Source organism: Orycteropus afer, unplaced genomic scaffold (assembly GCF_000298275.1).
Source record: "Orycteropus afer afer isolate SDZICR_OR568_19922 unplaced genomic scaffold, OryAfe1.0 scaffold00343, whole genome shotgun sequence".
In the NCBI taxonomy this organism is placed as follows: domain Eukaryota; kingdom Metazoa; phylum Chordata; class Mammalia; order Tubulidentata; family Orycteropodidae; genus Orycteropus; species Orycteropus afer.
Genome location: NW_006921930.1, coordinates 2,146,999 through 2,159,686, shown reverse-complemented (window position 1 = coordinate 2,159,686; position 12,688 = coordinate 2,146,999). Strand labels below are relative to the sequence as shown.

General features: G+C 34.0%; 1 protein-coding gene across 1 annotated transcript in view; it reads left to right on the top strand.

Annotated features, from left to right (window-relative positions):
• ATP2B1 (ATPase plasma membrane Ca2+ transporting 1) overlaps positions 1-12,097 on the top strand; it is an 87,223-nt gene extending 75,126 nt beyond the window's left edge. The window contains exons 18-21 of the mRNA XM_042782494.1: positions 1,280-1,387; positions 3,282-3,464; positions 3,841-3,927; positions 11,786-12,097. Coding sequence (XP_042638428.1) covers positions 1,280-1,387; positions 3,282-3,464; positions 3,841-3,927; positions 11,786-12,097 — 690 coding nt within the window. The remainder of the gene's footprint in view (positions 1-1,279; positions 1,388-3,281; positions 3,465-3,840; positions 3,928-11,785) is intronic.
• The last annotated feature ends 591 nt before the right edge of the window (positions 12,098-12,688 follow it).

Genomic DNA, 12,688 nt, shown 5'->3' with positions numbered 1-12,688 from the left:
TTTTTTTTTTTTTTTTTTAAGGTGTATATTAAAGAATATTGCTTCTTCCAACTTTAAATGAAGGCTTAGTATTTCTTATGAAACTAAACCAGACAATCAAGATAATCATTGATTTATTTCCCAAAATATTTTAATATCTTCCTTGTTTTATCCCTCATTATATCCCCAAAAAAAAGATAAAATTTAAATATGAAGATTTTGAGAGCACACATACAAATAAATGTTGAACCTTTTTTGTGTTCATTATTTGCTTCGTTTACAAAGAAAAAGTATTCTATTTTTATAGCACTGTTAAAAGCCAAGTAAGATTGTTGTATCAGTTATAATCCAGCTCATTGGACTATAAACAAACCAGTGGGGAATCTGTCTATACAAGTGTATAAATCTTCTTGACTTTGAAGAACAATGGAATTGACAAATAAATACCTATTACTTAAATTGGAATAAAGTATAATTGCCAGGAATGGAGTTTATGATTTTTTTTTTTTTTTTAAGTTTAAAAATGTTCACTACTGAAATGATTCTTTTTCCTTTCAATGTTTGGCAGCTACTATCTGCCATATGGAAGAGAAGCCTGTCAGACTCACAAGAGGGTGAATATTGTTACTTAACTCTTAATATTCCCATATAGATTATATTAGGTCTTATAAAATAGGGAAGGACGTATAAGACTATATTAGGAATTTTATTTATATAAATCATTGGATTTCACTCTCTTTATAAGAGAGAGCAAATTTCTGAGGACATACCACTTGAGTTAGCATATATTTCATAGAACTTTGCAAGTTGCTTCTCTTCTCTTATTTATTGTAACATCTAAATGTTACCTAGGAATGTACAGCTATATAGATACATGATAAAGATTGAATGAATATCATGTCTACTTTTCTATAACATATGGTCTTTCCCACAAAAATGCACCATCTTTTGTAAAAAGGCATAAATGATTCAAAGAATTATACTAAATACAGCACAACATATTACTTGGGATTCATTTGGAAACAGTATAAAGTTATTCTTGGTCGTAAGAGTTGTTTTTTGGTTTGTTTTATTTATTAAACATAATTAAAATGTACATGCATGTAATATTTTGGGTTGAGACTTTTTACTTTATTTCATGTGTCTTATGTTCAGTTGCAAATACTACCGTACACTTGACCGTCGCAATAATGGCTGGTTTAGCTTGAGTTTTGGAGGACACAAATTTGTATATTTTTTAAAGTATTAATTTAAAAATTTTTTAAGATTTCAATAAATTTACTCTTGATTATCCCTCCAGATAATAATTGTGCAGTTTGGTGGAAAACCTTTCAGTTGTTCAGAACTTTCAATAGAACAGTGGCTATGGTCAATATTCCTAGGAATGGGAACGTTACTCTGGGGCCAGGTAAAAATCTCATTATTATGTTTAAACCTGAAGTGCTTTCTAGTGTGTATTTCCTTTAATCAGCTTTATTATTTGACTTTTAAAGTAGTTACCAAGAGGGGCCATTTGTTTTTTAAAAAAAAATGAAATATTTGTTCCAGGATGTTACCTGCTTTTTATTATGATTATGTCTCTACCTATAAAAGACTATTTTAATTTCTTAGTAGTTTTTAACCTATTTTTTTACAGTAAGTTTTACATTTATTAAAGATGATACATTTCTAATTGGTTAGAATACTAGTTATCTGTGTATTTTGTTCCATGATCAGTTTTTACATTTTTGGAATAATTTGTTTACAAAAAATGTAAAATTACTTTGTATATATGACTTTTCATGATTGTGTTATATAATTTAATCCAAACTATAGCATGGGAGAAGTCTTAAGTTTCACTTAAAGAATGTTTCTTGCAGAATAATGGTATCTGGAAAAAATGAACAACAAAATAACTTTTCATAGATAGTTTAAGTATTTTGATTGAGTGGCTTTATGTGTATCTATCTATAAGATATACCTCACTATAGTATATTAGTAGCTGATTTACTAATACCTACCATTATATTTTCAAGATAAGTGATAATGTAGTATGCTCAGCTTGTTTTAAGCCCATTACTTTACTGTAAAACTACCTGGTAGATAATTTATGTTAACATTTTCATAAGTTAATGTACATGTTACAGTGTATTACTTGTGTGAATTAATATATTGTCATTCTGCAAGTCAGGCAAACCAAACATCCAGACTTTATGTAGCTCAATTTGTAAATTCCTTTTATCTTTTTCTTTATTGTATTTCTAGGTTCTGAGGTTTCTCATCTTACTCATTTTGAAGACCTCATTAATAGAGATCTTTTAAGTAGGACCCGTACTTGATTTGATTTACTTTTCTTTTGTGATTACCTTTTTAAATATTTTATAAGGTCCCCCCAAGGGCAAAACAAACCTCGCAACCTCCCAAAGTATTTGCTTAACTTTGGGGAAAGGAAATTTCCTTGTCAGTACAACATAACCCAGTGGGCTTCACTGACTCTCTTTGATTGACTTCTTCTGTTGATTTTAAGTGTGCTGTGGTAGAAAGAACATTGACTTTAATGGTCTGGAGACCCAGATCTTAGGCACTCTGTGTCACTCCATGTGACTATGACCTGTTTCACCTTTATGAAATGAGGAGGTTGGACTGGAAGTTCTCCAAGCAGTTTTGTATGTGACTGAATGCTTGCTTCCTCCTGTAAGCCCTACTTCCTTAAAGAATGTCTGTAAATACTCATAAGCTAATGCATACTTATTGGTGTTTTGTATCCTTTATGTTTGGGGGCATCTGTTCCTATTTCATGTCTTTATCAATCACTGTGTTAATCCAGTTTTAAATGCTTATGTTTTATAAAACAAAAAGTTCATTTTAAAAATGAAACTATTTTCATTTTAATGTTGAAGTTGTTTTTGAATTTTGGCATGTTTTTCTCATGAACTCTTCCCCCACTAATATAAACTTGTTTTGCATCCAGTGAAACCTCCTATCATTTGCATTTCATTTAAAATATAATTAATAATAGTTTAAGTAAATATATAAGGCATGACTGTATAATTTACTATCTTATATATCCTAATTAAAATTTGAAAAACGAAATCAGATTAATTTCCATTTGGGGAAACTTTTTACCCTTCAGACTTAAATCATTTGTGTAGTTAACTGATAATCTCTTTTTCTGGGAGAGAAGGCGTGACGACAGGACCTCAGTACTTCATTGGTAAAGAGAATTGGATATGCTTGCAACTTTTAATACCTTCTGTATTCTGTTCATCAGTTTAATTGCAGTTGATAGGATTTGTTTCTAAGTTCTTTCCCCTGTGTTGTAGCTTATTTCAACAATTCCAACCAGCCGTTTAAAATTCCTAAAAGAAGCTGGTCATGGAACACAAAAGGAAGAAATACCTGAGGAAGAATTAGCAGAGGATGTTGAAGAGATTGATCATGCTGAAAGGGAATTGCGGCGTGGCCAGATCTTGTGGTTTAGAGGTCTGAACAGAATCCAAACACAGGTATGGGCCTGGTAGACAGGTATGGGCCTGGTAGATAGATAGGTAGGAGAGACGATTGGGAGCTAAGGGCTTTGTGACCTGGGAAGGAAATTTGAGTGTGCTCCTTAATTTTTTTTCTAGCCTTCCCAACCCACAAAACTTTCTCTTGAAAAATAGTACTGGTGACTGGAGTGAGCGAAAGTTTTAATGGTCATGAAAGAATGTGTCTATATTCCTCTAAGCTCCCCCCCTTCCATCTCAAAATGCTACTCTTGCTCTGTAAAAAGTGCCTTTTTCTTTACTTTTTATATGTTAATAGATGGAATGGTCCTTTCTCTTGTTTTCTCTCTCTCTCTCTCTTGCTGAGCAAGCTGTCACAATCTCTGATTCCTTGCAGATGGATGTAGTGAATGCTTTCCAGAGTGGAAGTTCCATTCAGGGGGCTCTAAGGCGGCAACCCTCCATCGCCAGCCAGCATCATGATGTAACAAATATTTCTACCCCTACACATGTAGTGTTTTCCTCTTCTACTGCTTCTACTACTGTGGGGTGTGAGTGTGTGTTCCTAAGTGCATGAAATTAACATTTCCTACTTCACACACCTAACGTTTCTCATTTTCTCCTTAATGTTTAAATTCATTGTTCAGGCTTTTCATAAAGCTTTCTTTTCGTAAAGTGGATTGAAACTTCAAAGTGTTGTCGTTGTTGTTGTTTTATTTTTTAGAGGGCTAGATAACAGGTGGAACAATTTGCAACCAAAGATTTAGATGTGAAATCCTTGAGCTTATCTCTGTGCTAATTTTTTAACAAATGTGGGGAATAAAATTGTGCCTTAGAATTTGTGAAACTACTATAAATTTTTGAGTATATGCCTTTAAACATGTTCATACTGCATGGTTCCCAGAAGCATGTGATTTGACACCAATCTAACAGAACCAGGAAATTGCATTTTTAAAGCAAAAAATAAATTAGTATTTTGACTTTTACCTTTCTCAGTTTGTAAAGTGAGTTAGTAGCCTAATAGCGTGCTTGCTTTCTTAGCCTGGATTTTGTTTGACTTACTTTGGAATTTTTTTTTTTTTCCCCCCGAAGAAGGGGCTCTCTGTATAATACAAACAAAAAAGTACTACGGTATTTACGGGTTTTTTTTTTCTTACTCTTTTTATATAACACATTTACTTTAAAAATCACACTGTAGGTAAGAAATGCTCTGCTATTGTAACTTTAAAAAAAAAAGTGGTAAAAGGGTGCTATTGTTTAGTGTTGAACCATTATATGTCTATAATTTCTGTTAGTTGAGTAACAAACTTCCTTTCAGGTTTTCAGAAAATGACAGACTTTTCTCTAAAAGCGTTAAAATCTGTGTTATCCTTACTTTAGATTAGAGTCTTCTGATTTGGATACTTAGTATTTTGGAGGCACTGAAGGAGCTCTGGTGGCTTAGTGCCTAAGGCATTGACTGCTAACCAGAAGGCTGACTGTTCAAACCCACCAGCTGCCTTGAAAGAGGTTGGACAATCTACTTCCATAGTGATACCCCTCAGAAATCCAAGGAGGGGTTGCTGTGAGTCGGATCTGACTCAACAGCATTGCGTTTACGTTTTGCGAAAGAGAGTAAACCCATCCCCTGCACCTACCCAGGAAATCTGTTCCAGTTCTTAAGGGGTTAATCTGGTATTAGACAGGCATACCGTTTGCATGTTTGGTCTCCAACCAGTTAAGAATTGAAGGAACTTTGGGAAGCTGTAGAGAGGATGAATTGAGGGAGAAACAGTACTATTTTAAATTCTACCATTTATTCAATGTGTCTTTGTACACTGTATGCTTCAGCAACTTTCCAAAAGCCTTTCTGGAAATCAGAAGATGTCGAATCCTATATTATAAAAATGTTTATTTTTTGTCAATTTTCATGTTTTATAGTTTTCAAAAGGCTCAGTTACTTCATTTGATATTTTTTTAAATGTTGCAAAACAAGTAAAACAAGAACAGTGCCTATTTTACAGTTGGAAACTGACTTGGTGTTTAAATGACTTATCCATGGCCACATGGCTAACTAATAAACAGGCATCATGATGTAGTTCAAGAGCAGACGAGTGTTCTGAGGACAGACTGACACTGTATGTAATATTAGACAGAATGTTTCATTTACAAGCATTATACATGTATGACTCTTTCTTTGTAACATGAGCATGGTAATACCTACCCGAATGAGATGACAAATGTAAATTGCCTTTCCTTAGACTTAGAACAGTAAATATCAATTGCCTCCCTCTCTCCTTGGATTTGAAATCTGCACTATACTTGGCTTTCTAGCGCTTTTTACCCAGCCAGCAAGCCCTACTATTAGTGTTTCTTTAGATCAGTTCCACAAACATTTATGGAGCACCTACCATATGCCAAGGTTGTTCTAGTGAGGGAAACAAACAAATAGCTGGAAATTTCTACATGGTAAGAATCACGAAACACAGAATGTTATTACAGGGAATAGTCTTTAACTCACCCAGGGAAATGATTCCCAGACTGACCCTTGATGGAATCTGCCAGTTAAGAAAAGTGCAGGATGCATTCTAGGGCATCATTGTTTCATACTGAAAAAGTAATAAAATATGAGGGGTTGCTGAGGCTGGAGTGGAAGGTCAGGACTCTTCATATGCCTCATGAAGGAACCAAACTAAGACTTTATCCTGAAAGTTTCCCCACCTTGAAACCATTTATCTTGGTTTACAAACAGTTCCTAATATTTTATGACATCTGCTTTATCTATCCATATATTAATATGTACTTTTTTTCAATTAAACCATTTAATAGTAAAATGGTGTAGACATTGTAACATTTGTTCTTAAATACTCAATTTGTACCTCCTATGAATAAGATGTGTCCTGTATAACCAAACAGTTTTATTGCATGCAAGAAATTTAACACTGATACTTTGTTATCTAATATACAGCCCATATTCAGATTTTTTTCAGTTGTCTCCAAATGTCCTTACAGCTTTTTTGATCTAGAATCCAAGAAAGGATCATTGGTGGGTGTATTAGGACTTCAGCTCTCTTAACCAGAATCATTCCTGCCTTTACTTTTTGACCTTTTTGAAGAGTCCAGATCGGCCAATTGTCTTAGAGAGTGCCCCACAGTGTGGATTTGTCTGATCGTTTCCTCAAGATTAGCTTCATCTTAAACTTTTATTTTTATAAAAATATCTCATGAATGATGCATATTCATTTTTATTTGAGCAACATTTTAATAATTGATTCATTTTTTTTTATTTGTGAGCATATCACATATATATCTTATATACATATGTACTTTCAGTGTATTCTATTTTTCTTCAAATTCTATTCCAGATTTTATCTTAAATATCAAATTGATACTTGATATCAATTTAAATTTTAAATTTGAATATGAATTCTCCCATACACACACAGACATAGACACATGAGTGTGCGCCTACACACTCACACGCCGCAGGATCTTCATAGCTATGTGTGAAAACTCTGAGTTTGTTGGGATATGAGGCCAGGGCTATGGCGGATAATGATGGAAAGGTAAGTTTAGGCTAGACTGATGCCAACCTAAGATCTGTGCTGGCCCAGGGAAGCTAGCATTTCATTCTTGAGGCAACTTTAGAGAATGACATGTATTTCTTCATCAAAGTTTATACATAAAGAGGTATCTAAGGACTCTATCATATATTGTAGGTGAGATAGTTATCATTATACACTAGCAGTTGCAGTAATTGGATTGCTGTTACTGTAATTTTCTCTCAACCTTGCTGGTGGTGCATTATGTTAGATGGTACAAAACATCAGCCAGTATATAGAATTAGTGAATAATGTTATGTTTGATAACAGACAGTCCTCACTGTGTTCCTTCCTTAATGTAGAAATGTCTGTGGATGTCAGACTTCTTTGACTGTTACTAGAATTTTTGCTAAATGGAAGAAATAATTTCAACTTTTCATCAGTTACTAGGCTTGAAATCACTCTGGAGAGGTCATCTTTTCCCCTCATTTATTATTCAGATCTTTACTATTAAAGGTCTCTAGTGAAAGTGTTCTTAGGTTTTTTTATTATAAGTTATATTAGTCTAATATCAGCCTTCACCATTAGTAAATTCTTTTGCTGGGTTAACGGTTGGCTAAGCCTGCCTGGAAGACAGAATTGAGAGAGAGTTGATCTTCTAGGTAAATGTGGCTATGTTCCAATAAAACTTTTGTTTTCAAAAGCCAGTGTCGGGCGAAGTTTAGTCCATGGCTTTATGAGAACACAGCTGCACTGGCTTGGTTAAGCGTTGTCTATGGCAATTTCTGTACTACAGAGGCCGAGTCAGGTAGTTGTGACAGAGACTATAATAAAAGCATAAAATATTTACCATCTAGCCCTTTACAGAAAAAAATTGCCAACCTCTCTTCAGATAATTCGAATATCACAAAAGTGGGTCTCACTTTTGAGAAAGTTTGATAGATGAATACCCAACTTTGGAAATAACCCAGAATTGTCTTTCTTGTTTCAAAGTATCTTTTGCTTTACCATTGCAATTCTTTTAATCAGTACATACAGTTAAAATAATGATAAAAACAAATTTCGGAAGTGATACCTGTTATATTAAGTAAAGTACAGCAGGTAGTGATTAAATAGTATTTTAGAGCTGTCTCATATCATATTTTAGGCAACTGATTGTTAATTCCTTTCTACTATCAAAAGTTTAGAATGGTATTTAGGAAAAATTGGTGGTTTTATAGGGTACATGACCTGGCTTTGTTTAATTTCTTAAAATTACCTTATGATTATAATAATCAGGTTTTTTGTTTATTATATATTCTTCATATATGCTTTCCTCAGTTTTTTTGGTACTAAATAATTTAGACATTGGAATTTTCTTGACACATGAATTAATTGACTTTTTCTTTAATTTTAGGAGTCATGATGCATAGTCATTCTTTACAGATATTAAAGGAGCTAAGTTAAAAGGATAAAATAAATATAAGGCTTGAATTGTTAAGAGTGGGTAGTTAGGGTTACTTCTTAAATTTCTGCTTAAACTGGATTTTTTTGTGGTATTGATATCTTTAGGACTTTGGAAATAACCCAGAATTTTCCTACCCACCTAAGGTATCATGAACACAATTATTTCTTTTAGAGTTACTACTGTATTACGAGAATTTTACATAGAGAAAATAATAAAAATCAGCAAGCTCGCTCAATGTCATGACTAAGATGAGGAATGCTTGTTTATTTCTGTTCTTAAAGTAGAAACCTTATTAATCCACTTCATTGACAGTGGGTTAATCTAGATTTTATTGTGCTCAGCTAATGTGAGAGCTGTTCTTTGAAAATTGTATTGCTTAGCTGTCTTTTTATTGTGCTAACACCAACGACCAGTCAGCATAGGATGTTAAGTCCAAGAAAGGAAGCATTCACCTTAACCTTACGAGATAATTCGTTCTGCTAAGCATATATTCATATAATCTTATGTTCTGTACTTACATTGACTTCCAAGGAATCTGGACTTGAAAGTTCAGTAACTATGATTGAGAATCATTGACACTAATTAGGAATGACTTTGACACATCAGTCACCCGTACTCTCAATTGCTCAGTTTCATCATTCATTTAAAAAAAAAAAAAAAAAAAACAGCCCATTGCCATCAAGTTGATCCTGACTCATAGCAACCCTGTAGGATGGAGTAGAATTGCCACAGAGGGTTTCCAAGGCTGTAAGTCTTTATGGAAGCAGATTGCCTCATCTTTCTCCCATAGAGCAGCTGGTGGGTTTGAACCATCAACCTTCGTGTTAGCGGTTGAATGCTTTAACCATTGTGCTACCAGAGCTCCCTATCATTTATAAAAGAATGAAAGTATCTTTCATATCCTTTCAAGATCTGAAGTTCTCAAATATTTTTTTTTCCTTGACAGCAAAAATTCTTACTAGAATTGAAAATCTGAGGTAAAAAAGGAGTTGAGTCTGATTTTACCTGCCACAGGTTGTGTGTGTATGTAAGTGTGTGTACACACAGACTTACTGCTCTCACCTCCTCACTCTTTACACCCTGCCTTTCAGAGCTTCGTTACCTCCTAGAGCTGTAACATGAGTTCGTAGTGCTTTCATGAGCTTTGGGTGTTTTACTTGTAGGTTCTGCAGCTGCCACAAATTTAACGTGTTCACAGAATGCGTGTTTCCTCCTTAATTCTTCACCACTGCCCTCTACCCAGACTGGTACAAACAAAACAAAACACAAAAACAACAGAAAACTGAACTATTTCTCTAGTTCTGTTAGCAACAGTACCAGCAGCCTAAGCAAATATGCCACTCCAGGGTCGCCTTCAACAGCTCTAATCACTGATCCAGGTTGCTGCCTGCTCTTCTTTTTGAATCTCTCTCCAATTTGTATTCTCCTTCGTTCCTACTCATCACTGACATCAACAGAATTTTTTTTTTCTTTTTTGAGGAATTTTTTTAAATAACTTTGTAATGATTATGAGGCAAGTCAGGATACTTGTTAAGTATTCACACATATAAAATATATAAAATGTGAATTATAGGAGAATTTCACAATAAAAAGTCAAATGTATAATTATTAACAGTATAGTTATCAAGCGTTGTTTACCGTATGTAAAACACTTTACATCTTATTAAAGGAGCAATAAAAGAAATAGCAAATATGCTTCTTGCTGTTAGTCTGTCAATTTAAGGAAGTATAAACACATGAATAAAATATAATTGTAAAATAACATATGATAAAGTAGCAAGATAACATACAGTAGGTGCTTGGTGCTCAAAGTGGTTTGTGGACCACCAGCAACAACAGCATTGGGGGCTTGTTAGAAATGCATCCCAGATGATTTATGTGCACAGTGAACTCCCAGAAGACCTGGTATTAATACTTAGAGAGCACTTGTGAGCTAACACTAAGTCTGCTTGTATTAACTGATCTCTTAACACCCCATAAGATAGGTATCACTGCTGTTTCCCTGAGAGGTTTATATAGATTGTCCAGGGTCCTTCAGCCGGTAAGTGGCACACCTGGAATTCACACCCAGGTATTTTGGCTGCATCATCCTCACCCAGCTCTGATACTGTACTCTCCGTATAAAGAGCTAAGTGAACATGGATTACTTTAAAATAGCCCACTTGATAAATAAGGGAAGGTATCTTTGAGTAGAGATTAGTTTTTAGACTCTTCTTTCATGTTTTTAAAAAGTATATTCAGATGTTCATTTGAATAAACTCATTGGATAATTGTCTTATGAGACAACTTTTGTGACCACATCTTTTTCTCTTGAATGGTAAAGTGCTTGGTTACTACTTCTAATGTAAGTCAATTTATGTCTTTCTTCATTCAAATCAAAGCAAAAGTGAACACTATTTCAATTGATATGTAGTAGGTGCTTAACTTCAGGGTTTTTTTTTTTTTTTAAGTCTTGGACCCTGGATTAATGAGACATATAATATCATTGTGTACAGTAATCTTTTTAAGTTTGGTTTCACATTAACTCCTTTCATCCATACAGCAAACTCTGGAAAAGAATATTACAGAAATTGTTGAGCTATATATTTAAGGGTGAAAATTCTAGAAAACTTTATGTCCTCTTCTTGGGAAATTTTTTATGGAAAAATGCCAGGGTGTTTTTGATCTTGCTTTTTAAATCTCTCTGGTAATTGATAGTATGTAAATTGATTTATGTTTTAATCTATTATAGAGAAAAACACTAACACTTTATAGACAAATGGCATATACTCAAATATTTATAGCTGTTTAATGGCATTTTATAGACATAGACATTTATTTGGGCCTTGTCTTTATTTTTATTTTTTAATTAGAGGAATAGTGGGGTAGATGTCAGTTCATTGTGGCATTCAGCATATATCTGCTTGGCTTTTTCATAGTCGGTGATACCCTTTTTCCTAGCATGATAAATAGTAACCCTTTGTGCTTGACTTTGTTTAACTTACTTGAATTGTTTTCAAGAATATATATTATTTTATTTTTTAAATTACCTAAGCTTGTGTATGCTTAAGTTTTTGTTTTGTGTTTGGTTTTATTTTCTTAGGGGGGGGGGACCCTATAAAATGGCTATTAAATTTTTAGCTAGTGACAATGAGGTTTCCTTAATATTACTTTGAAATTTACACCTCTTAATTCTTAGAGTATGTGGTTTTGTTGTTCTGTAGTGTCTTACTAAAATATTCATTTTTTTACAGTGTATTGCAAGTTCCACTGCATTACATGCAAATATGATTCACTCATACCTAGCTGTTTGTGGATTCAATCTCATAAATGAACCATCTTGAAGTTAAGTTAATGATGTACTGACATCTTTCTGTGTTTTCTGATATTTACAGATTCGAGTGGTGAATGCATTTCGTAGTTCTTTATATGAAGGGTTAGAAAAACCGGAATCAAGAAGTTCGATTCACAACTTTATGTCACATCCTGAGTTTAGGATAGAAGATTCAGAACCTCATATCCCCCTTATTGATGACACTGACGCTGAAGATGATGCTCCTACAAAACGTAACCCCAGTCCTCCACCCTCTCCCAACAAAAATAACAATGCTGTTGACAGCGGAATTCACCTTACAATAGAAATGAACAAGTCTGCTACCTCTTCATCCCCAGGAAGCCCACTACATAGTTTGGAAACATCGCTCTGATTGTAAGCTGAATGTTAACACACTAGCTGCATTGTAAAGAAACAAAATTGAAACTGGGTCTTTTCACATATTGTGACGGACAAGATATATTCTTGTCTTTGGACTTCAACAGAAGACACACTTGTACGAATGTAGATTTATTTTTTTAAAAAAACAGCAAAGCTTTCTGCCAGACTGAGGGTGCTTTTTTGGGGGGTGGGAGAAATGAACTGACAGATAAACAGAAACTCAGCATAAGTGACCTGTGGATCATCGGTAGTACCTAAAAATGGTCCTGAACAGTATATTAACAGCGCTTTAGTTTATCTCAATCCTTGGTGAGCATGTGGGAGGAGTAAAGCTGGGCAAGGCGAAAGAGCCCTGGATCATTTGAATTGATACTTTAATTTCTGCTGTTGGCTGTTAATAATTTGGATTATTTATGTTTATAAATGATACAGATCTGTTTACAAGGTTTGTAGATACTTTTTTTGTTCCTGTTCATAGATGGGAAGCTTCCTTATAACTGATGCAGAGAAAAATTAGTCCTTCAAATACTGCTGTATTTTCAGGAAAAAAAGGGGGGGGTGTTTCTATTGAAACTGTACTAAA